This window comes from Parasteatoda tepidariorum, chromosome 2, assembly GCF_982258835.1.
Source record: "Parasteatoda tepidariorum strain Cologne lab strain chromosome 2, Ptep-v5.0, whole genome shotgun sequence".
Classification (NCBI taxonomy): Eukaryota; Metazoa; Arthropoda; class Arachnida; order Araneae; family Theridiidae; genus Parasteatoda; species Parasteatoda tepidariorum.
Genome location: NC_141756.1, coordinates 41,098,124 through 41,114,855, shown reverse-complemented (window position 1 = coordinate 41,114,855; position 16,732 = coordinate 41,098,124). Strand labels below are relative to the sequence as shown.

General features: G+C 34.2%; 1 protein-coding gene across 1 annotated transcript; it reads right to left on the bottom strand.

Annotated features, from left to right (window-relative positions):
* Positions 1 to 2,985: 2,985 nt before the first annotated feature.
* On the bottom strand, positions 2,986 to 7,331 carry LOC107453702 (U20-hexatoxin-Hi1a-like). Its single transcript, XM_016070624.4, has 3 exons — positions 7,257 to 7,331; positions 5,126 to 5,237; positions 2,986 to 3,181 (listed from the first exon to the last, which is right to left on the bottom strand). Exons 2-3 carry the CDS (start codon positions 5,223 to 5,225, stop codon positions 3,030 to 3,032), a joined length of 252 nt encoding a protein of 83 aa, XP_015926110.1. The 5' UTR covers positions 5,226 to 5,237; positions 7,257 to 7,331; the 3' UTR covers positions 2,986 to 3,029.
* Positions 7,332 to 16,732: the final 9,401 nt, after the last annotated feature.

Genomic DNA, 16,732 nt, shown 5'->3' with positions numbered 1-16,732 from the left:
AACATGTCCCACTCTAAAAGGCTTTGTGGTTTTCTAACGCAACCAGGACGGATTTGCCAGATGTTTTTTACCCACAATTTAACACCATTTTTGTCCATCCAGAATTACATTATTGCTCCTTCAATTCAACCCTCACATACATGTCAAATTCAGTTCTTTTATTTTTGCAAAAGATAGGGAAAAAATACTTTTTATTTACGATCTTGAAAGACGAGATATTGCACATGTACAATCCAAATTTTCGTGCGCGTTATACGAAGAGTATATTTTAAAATTTAAAAAAAGTAATTAGAAATTACGGGTGCGCGTTATACGCCGGGGCGCGTTATGCGCCGGAATATACGGTAGGTACTTTATTTACGTCGTATTAGAGGTGCACAATTGGTCAATGGAACGGTTTAGGAAACATCCCTGAGGATGGTCCGAAAACATGCCATTGCACGATGATCGAAGACATGCCATTTTGATACGCTGCAGAGGGGATGGCACCACTGCTCTTGGTAGCCCGACGACTTGCGTACGAAGTCGAGCACTTTATGGTAGAACAGTTTAGCGAGGACCGATACCGCGCACCCTCTGCCCCTAAGCAGGTTGAACAAAGTGGTCACCCATCCCCTTACTGACAGCAACCAGTGATGCTTAAGTTCGGTGTTCTACTGGGAACCGTGACTTTACGATCCGTCCACTGAGGACTTCATGTTAAAGGAGAGACTGTTTGGGATTGCAAGAATGCGTATGTATGAGTATGGGTAAGAAATTAATGACTCCAATAGTTTAAAAGATAAGTTGTTAAATTAATACGGAAATAAAACATTTTTCTTCCATAACTCTTTTTGAGCAGTAGTATTAGTAGTTCATTTACATCGTTCTAGAGCTGCACAATGGGCTATTGGCGATGGTCTGGGAAACATCCCTAAGGATGATCCGAAGACATGCTATCACAATTTTGATCCTCTGCGGAGGGGATGGCACCCCCACTTCGGTAGCCTAACGACCTGCACGCGAAGTCGAGCACTTTACGGTAGAACAGTTTAACGAGGACCCATACCGCACACCCTCGGTCCCTACGCAGGCTGATCCAAGTGGTCACCCACCCGCACACTGACCGCAGTCAGTGATGTTTGACTTCGGTGATCTGCTGAGAACCGTGTCTTAACGATCAGTCCACTGCGGGACAAAAACTCTTTTTCAATTTATGAGTTTCAAACAGTCAGTAGACATGCCAGTCGAAAGATATTTTGCCATGAGCTGTACAGAAAGCTAAACTTTTAGATTTTGGTCAATGTGATGACTCAACAAACGAGATGTAAAGAAAGAATATGCTGTTCAGCATTCTTAAGCTTTACATGCACCCCCAACATTTTACGTGGTGTTTTGGCAAGAAACCCTGGAGACTTTGAGGATCTTAAAAAGTTTATCATCCTCGAAGAAAGTGCATGGTTATCTGTGCGTGCTAACAATAATCCTTCTGCGCAAGTTCAGCCTAAGGTGTTTAAAGATTGAATAAATAATGGCGATCTAATGGCAGTATGTGCCAGTTTGACCTCCACCATTCAAAGCCTAACTGGTTGAAAAGTTCGAAACAAACTCAGTTAGGCGAGAAAACGTAAGTCACATATTTGGCAGAATGAAACGATTATTTAAGAAATGAATCTTACGATATTCTTAAACATACGTATTTCAATCTTTTTGAAATGTCACGTAACATTCACTAATTTTTTCAATAATATAAAAAGAAATATATTGAATTATATAAAACCTTGTGAATGTGAGATATTCCAGATATTTTACATTTTTTACGGTATCTTTTTCGTGATTTACCCTAACAACTCCGTATATAATTGAAATAATGCAATTTTGGTTTTAGTATAAAATCTTCATATTTAAAGAAGTTAAAAACAACTTAAATGCAAATTATGCCTATAAAAAGTTCATGTGTTCAAATACTAAAATCTTGGAAAATCTTAAATAATTTATAAATTGATTTAAATGTTATTTTTAAATGAGATTAAAACGAAAGCAATCTTTGCTTTTTGGACAGAAATCAACTAAAAACAAACCTGTCTCCTTGAAACTTTTTTTTCCCTTCCGACCCGAGTTAACTCAAAAACGATGAATGGATTAAGTTTTTATTTCTTTTTTCTTATTCTATCTGCTTGGTTGTTAGCAAAGGAGTATTTCTATCTTGCCGATACAGTTAGAGTATGGTTAGATTAAATTTATCCTCCTTCTATGGCCATAGTTCCTGGCTTCTTTTAGGGACATCGCCAAATATATATAACTTCCTAGCACACCAATTATCGATCCAGTTTTTTCAAATTTTTGTCTACCCCTTATTTTGAGGGTCAGGAATTCAAATATGTTTTTAAAAAATATGTTTATTCAAACAAAGTGAGTTTTTGTGTCTAATTTCGAAATTTAAATAATAGTTAACACTAATTAATTAGCATATTAGAAGCCCCCAAAGAAACCAGTAAGATAACTCTTAGTGCATGAAAAACTGATCATAAGAACGAAAGTTATTCAGGCTGATATCTTTTTTTGCACACTTTTCAAGTATAATAAAGAACGTATAAGTAATGTATGTATGTATGTATATGTATGTATGTATGTATGTATGTATGTATGTATGTATGTATGTATGTATGTATGTGTATATATATATATATATATATATATATATATATACTTCTCTGTTCCTTTGAAAGCACTTAATGACGAAAAACATATGACTATCGTCATAAACTAAATCCTACTTCTTCCTACGTGGCAGAGAAATAATGACACTTAGTAGTCACTAGAGAGAATTTTGAAAAATCCTGTTTACGAATATATTATAGATTTGTATAAAAGCAGTAGCTTGTAGAGGGAAACCGATTGCAGATTGAAAATCAGCGATGTGATAGTATCTAAAATAAGCAAAAAAGAAAAATAATAAATTGTTCCCCTAAATAATCCAAGAAAGACAAAAATTTGTTTTAAGAATTCAGCGTTTATTTCGATGATTTTTTTCTAGTGAAGCAAGACATCTAATTGCAGTCACGGTGTCCTTCCGTGGGTGGACCTTGAACGTCTCCTGCTTTGTTCACACAGAAGCAGAACAATCTTCCGCCGGAGCCTTTCCTACACTGCTCTGGTTTATAGTCGCCATTTGGATAGCAATTAGGAACATAGGCATCATCTAGAAATATATAAATCTATCATTAGAATACTTTTGGAATAGACATTAATAGAATCTGTTGTTGTTGTTGACGTATGCCTGTTTTAGGCAGAGGGGGTGCGATTGTTCTTGTTTCCCAGTGGCGCCATCTATGGCGTGGAATTCGACTTCTGCCACCCCATACGTCACACCCGTTTATAGAGCTGGCTCATCCTTGCATCCATTCATTCATCCACAGATCGTAATTTTGACCTGAATCAGAGAACGATCGATCTCCAATCCAGTACCCCCAGAGGTTTTGATTTGTTATGGGAACATGGAGAACTTTTGAAACTCGACAGATTTAGCGTGCATCAGTCACTTTACTACCTTCGGCCGGCGGGGTTCGAACTCACGAACTCTCGGACATGGGCCCAGGGCCCTACCGACCAGGGTATCCCGGCCTTTTATAGAATCTGGAAAAACAATCCGTTCTTTCAGTTATGAGAAATACTCTAAATGTAGTAGACACAAAGCTGAAATTTAATGCTCTGACGACAATGGGATGCTCTGCAAATGACTCTCGGTATATCGATCCTGATGTGCTGTTGAAATGTGGCATTTGTTTACGTTAGCAATTGTTCTTTCTATTCTATTTCGAGTACGTCAAGCCTTTCAAGTATCAATTCTCTTAAATGACACATTCTGTATTCTTACACAACGATTCTTTCCTTATGATTTCAATTCTTTCACTATATATTTCCTACTTAACTGAAAGGCGGGCATGAAACCATGCAGAACATAAACAAACTAATTATGCGTCGAAGTTGCCAGGCACATAAAACAAAAATATATCACGGTTACAATAAAATACATAAACAAATAATAAATCTAAGTTAAGTAAATAACGAGTAAGAATTATATTTCAACAAATTCGACGTCCAATATGAGGCAATTTTTAATTAACTTCGCATTAATTAACATTCTGACTTATGTGTGGAAACTTAGTTCAACTTTGACATGCTATTTCGCTTATAGGCGATCAACTGGAGCTGACGTCATAGATCACACGTGTGGGAATTGTGATCTTCTTTTTCTTGAAGTGCAAGAACCCAATTAAGTTTAAACCCTAATTAAGAGTGAAATTATTAGGCTAAATTTATAATTCTGTCTACTGATAGGAATTTACTCAAATCATAGCAAAAGTTTTCGATTAAACCTTTAAAATATATTGCTTTAGTTATATAAGCGAGCTAAAAAAGAAACTGAGCTTGAAAGATATCTCGAAAACTGGAAGTTAACTCCATCAGATGCAAGTCTTGGAATGTATTTTTAAATTGTTAACCAGAAGCGTATTAAGCTCTATTTGTCTTTGGGAAAAAGAGTTACACATTTAAATAATTGGTTGTAAGGTCATTAGAAGATCGATGTAATTGTGTACATGCGTAAATTTTCAAGCGTTAGTTACAATAATTACTCCAGGAGGAAAATTTTTGTTGCGTTTTTACCAGAACCTGATCTTGCCTAATTGAGGTGCGAAAATTTTGAATCTAGAATAAATTTTGTTTTGAAAGTTAAATTTATTTTTTAAATATTATTTTTAGATTAGTTTTCTTCTGTCTCAAAGGACAAGTTTATAAAGAGCGTAGGAGTTTATATGCATACCTATACACTTGTTTCTCCCTTTGAAAATAACACTTATAACAAAAAACACATGACTTTAACGTATCGCATCGCAAATTAAATGCATTATCGCCTTCATCCCACCACTCCTGACGTTGCAGAGAATTGGGGAACACTTAGTTGTCACTCGAGGGAATTTTAAAAACATCCTGGTTACGAATATATTTTTTAATTGCATAAAAAATGTTGGAGAGAAATCAATTGTAGATTTGAAATCAACGACGCGAAAATATCTGTTTAGAAATCTCGTGCATCAGGAGAAATAAAATGTTGTTTATCTCAAGAAAAATTGCAAATACTTACGTGACTTCTCTGCCTCTGTTCGCCTTTTATCGCAATCTTGGCGATCAGCTAAAGCAACAGCAATGAAGCTGAGAACAAGTAGAACAATGTAAACCTTCATTTTCTATTCTCTCTGTTAAGAAAAAAAATATCAGTTAATCATTCGGTCGGAAATAATAGCGACAGTGATTGTTCTAAAAGTTTCCTTTTCAAAACGTGAAATAAAAGCACTGCTCCGAATGACCCAGGGCTTCATTTATTTTTTTAAGATAGGCCTGTTTTCCTGCTGTTAAGCGTTTAGATAAATTAGAAATTCTAATTAGCGTTACGGTTGCATATTAACGCTATTTAAACGTCGCAGCACATGTGCTAAAATGTTTCTGGTTCACTAAGGGTTAAAAATACGATTATTGCAATGGTTAATCACGAAGAAAGGTCTCAAAATACATATAACTAGAAATGCCAACTTGAAGTAGCAAAATTTGTGAATTTGCTCATGATTATTGGTCTAGTTAATTCGATTTTCAGGAGTTTTTAGCCATCGCTATTCATGAATAACTCAAAACGCCCTATTGTTACTGCTAGTTTTAGTTTGCAACTCTGTACAGTTTTTAAAAATCTTTTGCCGAAGGCTGTTCACTGGACATTCCTGCTCATTAGCTGTGGCGGAATATACTTGGCGTAACAGAGCATCTTGATATGCGTTTTTCTAAATTTTTTTTTTATTTTTATGACCGCCGTTGAACAGCCGTCCCAATTTTTAGGTTTACGACTACTAATGTTCAACGCCGTAGCCTTGTAATTTTAAACCAATCCAGAAGACAAGGAAACTCCTGGATCAGTACCCATATTGATTTGTTATGGGAACATGGAGGACTTTCAGACTCGACAGATTTAACGTGCATCAGTCACCATTTACTACATGGGGAGTCTTCGACCGGCGGGGACCAAACCCACGAACTCTTGGACATGGGCCCGTCACCCCACCGACCAGGCTACCCCGCCTAGTAGCGACCATGATATGCGTATTTGAAAACAATAGACATAGCTAAAAATACGTGGGTTTATACGAATGTTTAGAGCTATTCTCACTTAATCCAAACTATCCATCACGCGGCTGCAAATGTTTTCAAATGACACGTCAAAAGATCTGCATGCGATTCCATATGCAATCAACGCTGCTTACTGTAACTCGCGCATCGCATAAGTATAGTGAAGAGTAAAAACCCTATAAATCAAAATTACTAAACCAAAAATCATACGTTAAGAGACTTCCACTCGAAAATATGTATTCGCTGTGTGAAGCAAGTCAGCATCTCTGCTTTAAGATCATTTGTTTTTTGCCTTAAGTGTAATTTTCAAAGGAGCTACCAAATGTAAAGTACGTATATAAACCTATAAAGTTCTTTATAAACTTTCGAACAAAAAAAAAACTAAAAATACCATTTAGAAAAAACAAATCTGTAGCTTTGGGAACAAAACTAATTTCCGCTTTGAAATCACCACACTCGTATACATTAACACGTTGAGCGCCACGTCAGCCATCGGTGGCTGACACTGAAATTACATTTAGGCCGCGTCAATCACCTGTGGCTGACACTGACCTTTCACATAGGCCGCAAAAAACAGCTGGCTGACAGCGTATAACATGATGTAGAACTGTAAAATTTGCACTCTTTTATGGAATTGCAGAAAATTTATTCAAAATTTACTTAATTATTGTGATTCTTGTTTTAATAACTTCAATTTACTAGGTTTTTATCCACCACTATTTCTAAACAATTACAAGGCTTATATAATTCACCACTTTTTTCAGATATGTCATGCTAAACCTTTTAAAAACTAGCAAAATCTGTCTAATATTTGCAAATTTAGTTTGTAGTTATTTACCGTTGTGGCCTGACGGACAAGACATATAAAATTAGCGTGGCATTCAACGTGTTAAGATCAAGTATTTGTATAAATGCAGCAAAAAAATTGTTCCCCAGTGTTATTGGAAGTGTATTTTTTTATTAAATGTGCATAATTTTGCAGACAAAATGTTAGGTTTTAAAAAATTCAATTCTTTTTGTCTTCTATACTTTTCAGATAAGCAAGAAATAATTAAAAGAATGAAAAAAAATTCAAAGAAATTAATTCATGTAACGCTTACCTCTGGAAGTCGATCTCTATAGTTGAGGCACTCTAATCAAGTGGTGAAGAACATCTTTCTCGACTTCCCTTTTTATACCATTCTGTTCGCTTTCGAAACAAATCTTAATTCGTATCCTTATCATTTATGGATCCAAATATGAGAAAAAAACAACTGCTTAAATAAATTACTGTTAAATCAATTGTTCTTCTGGTTAGATCCAATGTTTATCCATATGCCTTTGTAATGATTATCTTAAATACGCGTAATTTGGTAACTTATACAAGAAGTATTGAAATCTCACCCTTGAAATAACCTTTACTGGGTTCGTGAATTCAGTATTATAATAATATCATTCGCTTTATATACAGAGATTAGAAAAAGTTAATTATGTATCATTCTTATTAAAACAATATTTTAATTCTCTACTTCGTGGCATAAAAATTTTATGTTTAAATATTCTTTATTTTGAAATACCTTAATGAGTAAGGAGTCACAAAAATGCGAATCTTTTTATAAGCGAGTTTCAGAATTGTGTGCTTCTTTTTTTTGAAAATCACTTGCATTTTTCCAAACATGTCGTGAAATGTGTTAATTTAAGATCCAACATCTGATAACTCTTCTGGTTAGGACCATTATTTACCAGATCACGGCTACATGCTTTGTATTGACAGAGAAATTTTGAATTCGTTGAAATAATTTATGTTTATTTAGAGAAGATATGTTTTTATGAACAGAACTGATGATTTTATTTCATAATTTGTTGTTGTTTCTAATGCCACTTGCCACATTAGTAAGCTTGCTTGGCGAGGACGAGCAATTTTAAGGCAGAGAGTGCGTTTCTTGTTTTTCAGTGGCCCCATCTATGGCCAAGAATCCGACTTCAGCCACATCGTACGTCACACCCGTTTATATGGCGGGCCCATTCATACATCCATTCATTCATCCACAGATCGTAATTTTGACCTGAATCAGAGAACGATCGATCTCCAATCCAGTACCCCCAGAGGTATTGATTTGTTATGGGAACATGGAGGACTTTGCAATCCGACAGAATTTAACGTACATCAGTCACCAACTACACGAGGCGTCTTCAGCCAGCGGAGTTCGAACCCACGAACTCTCGGACATGGGCCCAGCTCCCTACCGACCAGGCTATCTCGGCCATTTCATAATTTAATAACCGTCGTTGAACAGCCGACCTAGTTTAGCATACGGCTGCCAATGTTCAACTCCGTAGCCTTGTAATATCGAACCTAATCCAGAAGACAATGGAACTCCTGGATCAAGTATTGGGAGAAAATTGCGTTCCTGAAAGACTTTTTGGGGAACTAAACCGCATTCGAGTAAAATGGAGAGGAAAACTACGAAATAGTCTGACAGCAAACGAACTCTAAGCCATGATCCGTCAACCACTGAGGATATATTTACATCAGCACTGTGGTCGGTGTGAGCCGGGTGTGGAACTCGTATCGACTAGCCATCGTTTAGATTCGAACCCGGTTCACCTCTTTGGAAGGCGTACGCTCTATCCCCTGAGCGACCACGGCTGTGAGCTGATTATTCAACATATTTAACGTGTACTTCTTGTACCATCAAAATTGCAATTTATAATTGATTTTTCAATGTTCTGTTTTTGTTTTTATATTACGAACTGTTCTTTATGCTTCTCCTTTTTTTTAAATCAATTTAGCGAAATTATGGATTATTTTTATTCCAATAAAATGCGGGAATGGATGAATTTTTTCATTCTTTTATGTTTTTGAACTTAATGACATTTAAAGAAAAAAATACACATTTAATGATTGACACTAAAACGTCTTAAAATACGCAAGTTAATGTTTCTTATATAATTTCTCAATCAATTTAAACGGCGAATCATCTGCACTGTTCAATTTTCGGACAAGATACATATTTTTTTGTGTTAGAAACAAAAGAAGCTATTAAAGCATCCCTAATTTATCAAATAATGCATTATGTTATTGAAATCAATGGCATATATTGATCATAACTTAAAAATAATTAAATATGTGGAAATAATCGATATATAATATTGTTTAGAAATCTTAAAAGCAATATTGTTGTAAAACATTACATATTTAATAATATTTTAACGATTAATCTCTAAAGTTGTCATGTATAAAATCATTTATTGTTGAAATATTTAGTTTAAAGTATTATATACAACCACTCATTGTAGACGACGCTTTCACTTTTTTTAATTGTATTTTTAATGAAGCTGTTGCACCGTATTCAATCACAAATTTTATGTGGCTTTCTGCCTTTTTTGCGTTACGCTTTTTAATGAAATTACGGGAAAGGTTTTGTGTTGAAGTTTTGTACAGTTTCAACGAAGACTTTTCTGTTTTTCTGCTATACTTTTGGATAAATCCACGTTTGAGTTTAGAACCACAAATTTTAGGTGGAGCTTTGACTTTTTTGCTATAATTTTGAATGAGGCCATGACATTATTTTCAACCGAACATTTTAGATGAAGTTTGAAATTTATTAGACTTTTTTTCGAACATATTTCGGATGTTCATTTCATGATTTACCATAGTTTCATGTAATTTTATAAATATCTTCATTTTCGCTAACTGCTTCTGTTAAAAATTTTAATATTTTAAAATATTTTCATGTTTATTTCTATTTGAAGCTTTCGTGGTGAGGTTGTCATGTTTGAGGCTTTAAATGTATTGATGATAGATTTCTAACAATGTTTTCTTTGAAATATTTTATACACTCTTTAGAGTATAATCTAAAATAGGTTAATCAGAAAATATAGCATATAAATAGGCATCTTGCAATCCTAAATTTAAAATGAAAGGAGAAATTCTCGGAAAACTGTTTAAAAGAATTTTTTTGTTATTAGGAATCGACATAGGTAATAAATATTTAAGAAGTAGAAAATACACGGTTTATAAGTATTTCATATTCTTATTTATAACTGTTACAAATCTAGACAGCGTGTTGACTGCAATCTCGCAAATTTACGAACTACCGAAATATTTCATAGTTTATGTTGGAAACATGCTAAGTAGCACTCTATGCTTTTTTATGTGGGCTATACTGTTTTATAAGCAGAAAAAAGTTGCAATTGTCGTGGCAAAGTTGCAAAGACTAAGACTATATTTTAATTTCATGAATCAAAAGGCCGTCTTTTACGAAAGCATTGCAATCGTTTCTATTTGCCTTTTCAGCATTGGAATTGAAATTAGCATTATGCTCTTACGCTTAAATATCATTGATGTTTTAGGCGAATCGAAATTGTTATCAACTGAATTTAAATCGAACATACCATCCACAAAGTTTTACACATATTCTAATTTAAAACATCTCACATGGGTTATAGTGAACATCTCAACTTCTGGCATGTTTGTAATTTTATTTTCAACTCTCTGTAACACGCTGTGCACTATGACTGTCAGTTTCAGATTAGAAATTCCTCAATTTGTAAGGCCTGGAAAGTACTCCTTAAACTATATTCAACTCTTCGAACATTACTTGTGTGTCATCGACTGCATCGAAAGGATTCAAAGAACTTTTTCCGAAGCTTTGCTGTATATTGTTTTCGCTTTATCAATGGCAATTTTTCAAAGACTCTGGATTTTAATACTAATTCCTTCTCCTAATTTAATCACTTGTTTACTGCATGCAAAAATATTTCCTTCGGCTACTATTTTTTTGTGCGTTCTCATTGCTTCAGGTTCTCGGATAACAACTGAAATGGAAAGGTGTCGTACAGCATCGCTGCATGTTCTTCGACTGATTCGGAAGAGAAAACTGTTTTTGAATCATTCTACAGTCGCAGATATCAAAATGATTGTGGAAAGGAAAACAATAGTCTTGTCTGGATGCGACATGATTCATTTGAAGAAAGAAACAGTTCTATCTCTCTTTGGTTCAATACTGACATATAGTTTGCTGATTTACAATTTTACTGATTTTAACCAGGCAGTTGCTTAAATTTTTTTTTTTTAATTCAATGATTTTCTGATTTTTTTAAATATTTTTTTTTTCTAACTGAATATAAGTCATGATAAAAATAAGTAAAGATAAAAACTTCGAATCAGTTATAAAAACTGTAAAAAACCGCAACATTAATGACAAAAAAATCTGACTAGTTACATTATTTCTCATAATAATGAAACGTTCAGTCTTATCTTACGAAATCCCATTGGAATTTCCAGCAATAGAATTGAAAATAGCATTACGTATCTAAGCATTTTCAACGTTTACAGGATGTTTATGTAATTCTTAAATTGCTTTGGGATCGCTGTTACATTTGTAATGTTTTTTTCTCCAGTGCCCACCTGGAGAATGACCATTCGTCTTACAGATATCTGAAGGGCAGATTTGATAGCCACTCTTTCAGGGGTACCCTATTAGGTGGGCCAACGTTGCTCCCACAGTAAGGACAGATAGTACAGGGAATCAAACAGTATCCATGCCTTGTCCGGGATTAGAACTCAGAACCTTTCTGTTGCAAGGCCAGTTCCCTGACCCCTACATAGTCCGGTCAGCTCGAAAAGAAAATATTAGAATCGAAAAACAAAGTGTTTTTAATATAGTGTTACCCGTGAACTTTCTGCTGCACTTGAATAACTTTTCTTCGCTTGTAATTGGATACATTTTGATTAGGGGTGTAACATATATTCGGCCAATATTCGGTATTTGGTCCATTCGGCTCTTTTGCCACATATTTGTTTGGCCGAATATTCCGCAAATTATTATTTGAAAAAGCATTTTTCGACAAAATTGTTTCTTTTTTTTTCCGGGAGGGGGAAGGGATTTGAATAGATTTAATAAAGAATGATCTAAAATCGTATATTTTACAATGCATTATTAGAAAATATTTTTACACATATTTGTTAAGTTCTAAAACTTGTTAATTCATGTTCTGAAAGATAAATGGAAAAGCGAAATTTGAGGAATTGAAACTAAATTTATATTGAACCATGAGTTTTGTATCGGTGATTTTTTTAAATTTTATTTAATCTAGTCAATTTTGTCGTTTTTTCATCACTTTATGTTTTAAAAATTGAGAACTTTTTTTTAAGTTACATTATTTGTTTCATTTTTGCTTGTTTTTCTGTTTTAACTATTGTGTAACATTTTAACGGAGCGTTTCTAATAGACTTTATTTTTTTGTTCTCACTTTTCTCCTGAACGGTGAGACATATATAACCGGTAACATAGAAATATATGGTTCTCAACGTTAAAATTATATTTCAGAACTAAGAACAACTTTTTTTTCTGTTTCGCTTTAGCTTTTTTTTTCCCTTTCTTTTTATCAGCCATTTTATTATGACAGCACTTTTTAAAGAATGTATCTAATAAACGTTATTCTTTTATGGCAAATTTTTTCAAAAAATATTCCAATGTGAAAAAATTAAACAGTGATTATTATCGTTAAATCTTTCATTTAAAAATTAAAAACAATTTTTATTTTCGTTTTTGACTAGCCTTTTCTTCTTTAAAAAACTTTTGTTTTTATAGATATTTTGTTTTTATAGGTTTTATTATGACACGGCAATTAAGAGGAATTCGAGTAGACTTTAAACTTTATTTTTTCTTGTAATTGGGAAACTGAGATGCTTAATTTCAAAATTTTCTTTCAAAAATTAAGATGGATTGCTATTTTTCGTTTTGCTTTTGTATATAATCTTTTTTTTAACGGCGTTTTTATGATAGCGCTGCATTTTTAAAAGCGTTTTTGATAGTCATTATCTCTTTCGACGTTTTTTGGATAATTATTATTCAGAAAATATTACTTTTGGCAACAAAGTTTCGTTTTAAGAATTAAGAAAATATTTTTTTTTCTATTTTAATTTTTTCAACTTTACAACTATAGTTTTTTTAATAGTTTTTTATTTATCTTAAATATTTCTAATTATCTTAAACAGTTTTTTAAAGTTTTTGCCCTTAACCCTATACTAATTATACAGCTAAGTTATGATTATTGTTCAATAATGACTAAACTTATTTATTTATTAAAAATAAAATTTATTAATGATTATTTTTTTGGGGGGGAAATTTTGTTATTCGATTGCCGAATGTTCGGTATTCGGCCAAATCACTAATCGTTGCATCCCTAATTTTTAATAATTTAGTCATTGCAAAAACAAAATTTTGATATATTAATAAAATATAGTAAAAATTTACATAGAAATGAACAATTTTAGGCAATTAGAATAGAAGTTGAACAAGATATGAAATCGAGTCTGCCACTGGCAACGCATCGCACAATGGGACAAATTACCAGAAAAAGCTACAAAATTTAGATAAAAATAAATGTAAGATATTGTAATCGCAAATTTTATGCTCGTAAAATGGAAATCTTCAAAATTTAGCTGCTAATACTTGCCAATGTATTTTGAATTCTAACAATATTAACCATAGAGCCATGGTGACTCAGGAGATAAAGCGTTCCCCTTCGATGAACCGGATTCGAAACTCAGCGATGTGCTGGCCTACACGAATTCCGCACTCAGCTCGCACCGACCACAGTGCTGACGTAAAATATCTTCAGTGTTAGATGGATCATGGGTTTGAGTCGTGTTTCCGTCACCATGACCGAGAGAGGTTTTCTTGGGTTTCCTCTCCATGTAACGCAAATGCGGGTTAGCTTCATTAAAAAGACCTCCGCGAAGGCAAAATTTCTCCCATTACTTGATCAAGGAGTTGCCTTGTCTTCTGGATTAGGTCAAAATCACAAGGCTACGTAGTTGAACACAGGTAACCGTAAACTGAAATTTGGATCGGCTGTTCAACGACGGTTATAAAATATAAAATAAAATATTAACCATGCACTTGCTTAGTTTTATTGAACTTTTTTTTAAAAATTTAGTTCAAACTAAATTCAAAAACGTAGAATATATCAGAAAAAGCATATTTTGATTTTTATTTATTAAATTTTCAATAGAATTTCCTAAAAGAAGAGATATTAAACTTATGATGTGTGGTAGATTTTGGCGGTTCTATCCATGGGTAGGGAGGTAAATTAGGCGACCCAGGCCATTGAGGCCCATACACAAGAAATTTGATGCCTGACCGAAGCGACAGCGACCCGGCAAAATAAAAACCATGGATGAAACCATCTCGTGAAAATCTTTGTGAAAAACACATGTGTCAAAAGCTTAAAAAAATTGCATTTATATGTTGGTAAAAATTATATTAGTACTCTATTTTTAAACAGCAGAATACAAGTAGTATTCAGGTATTAAATACTAGTTTTCTTATACAATTTTTATGGGTAAAATATGTTACGAAGTAAATGACTTGAATAGTATTCCATTACATAAATATATACTATATTTATACTCCACTTTATACAAAGAAAAGATCTGTTGGAAGCCCTATTGTTGCTAAGTTGCATTCTAAATAAAAAGATTTTTTTTAAATATTTTTATTAAAAATGCCCTCATTCTTTTATAAACTGCTGTTTGTAGAAAATGCAACACCATGAAAGAATCATCAGAATCAAATGAAATTTAATGCAGAAACGACTTGTACTGATACAAATAAATGATGAAATTTTCAAAACAAAAGAAACAAATTAAGCGTCCGAAATCAGTATTTGGTGCAGCCACCACGCGCTGCAATAAGTGCTGCTATACGACGTGGCATGGAGTCAAACAGATGTTGAATATCTGCTTGAGGAAGAGAATTCCATATCGCTTGTATGCGCAACCAAAGTTCGTCTTTGGAAACTGCAGGACGCGGATCACGAGTGAGACGCCGACCAACCATATCCCACACGTGCTCAATAGGCGACATATCCGGCGAATAAGCAGACCAAGGAAGAAGTTGCATGCGTTGTGCTGAACAGAAGTCTCTAACAGTCCGCGCAACATGTGGGCGTGCATTATCCTGCTGAAAGATAGCTCCAGGGATGCCTTGAAAGAAAGGAACGACTTCGGGCTGTAGCACTTCACGGACGTATCTGTTGCTATTGAGATTACCCTCAATTCGTATCAAATTGGATCGTCCATGATACGAAATCGCACCCCAGACCATAACTCCGGGTGTTCGACCACTATGTCGTTCAATAATACACTCAGGAAGGCAGCGTTGACCGGCATAACGTCTAACACGAACACGGCCATCATGGGTCCACAAATTGAAGCGTGATTCATCTGAAAAGACAACTTGGTGCCAATCAGCTCGCCAGTCTCTGTGCTCAAGAGCCCACTGCCGACGCAGCCGTCGATGATCCGCCGTGAGGGGAATCCTGTATAATGGCGCCCTTGCACGCAATCCACGGCGCAGCAGACGACGACGAATTGACGAAGCCGACAATTGTACACCTGTAGCAGTAGACCAATGTGCTGCCAGCTGCCTGGAGGAAGCTGTGCGATCATTCACCGCCATGCGGAGCAGGTGTCGATCATCGCGCTCTGACGTCACCTTCTGTCGTCCAGTGCCTGTTTTTCGAGTTGTTCGGTGCTCGTCGGTCCACTGCTTCCAAACTCGCATCACTGTGGAACTGTTCCGCTGCATACGAGCTGCTATTGCGCGATAGGAAAATCCTCCTTCTCGAAGGCCGATTATCCTCCCTCGTTCAAACTCCGTAAGTTGCTTGAATTTCTTATTCTTCCGTCGTGGAGGCATACTCAGGTCTCACTAAACGTTTGCCACTAACAAGTAATCATAGACTATTTTCAACGTCCCGCTACAGCACTTTATTTATACGCTTTCAGCATCAATTCAGAGGGCGCTGCGCGCGCCACGCACGCGCGATGGCTCTGGAACTTTATTAATTTGCATAATATCCTATAATTGACATTTGCTGCGAATTTCATTTGATTCTGATGATTCCTTCATGGTGTTGCATTTTCTACAAACAGCAGTTTATAAAGAGAACACGGTAGGTAATATTAAAGTTTAAGTCTATAAGTTTAATTACTAGAAGTGCAGATTTCGCTGTATCCTTTCGTATTTCATAGCATTAAATTTTTTTTTTTTTTATCAAAACGCTTTTTTTCTTAAACAACTCTTTTATAAATTATTCTAATGTTATAATTTAGTTTTTACGCAGTTATAAAAGTTTGAAATGAACTTAAATAATAATAATAAATAATTGAATAAAGGAAAAAAGAACTTAAATGTTATAGCGGCAAAACAAATAAATTAAATTTCAGTAATATGAAATCTAAAACAATAATTATAATATATTTTCGATTTAAATTAGTGTATTTAAAATTTCTTAATAAGATTATAGATTTAATTTAAGATAAGACAATAAAAGAAAATATTAATATTATGATAGAATTTTTTTCCTTCTAAAAACTAAAATTTCAAATTTAATATAGTTAATTTTGATTCTAGTATTTATAAAATAGCATACATTTATATATATGTTTATACTTATGTAACTAATTTAAATATTTCATAAATATTATTTAAAATTTACAAGTATATTATGGTTTCGAACTATCATTTAAGGATTTTGACAGTTTTAGACAGTTATTACTAGTTTTCGTTCGCTTTAACCA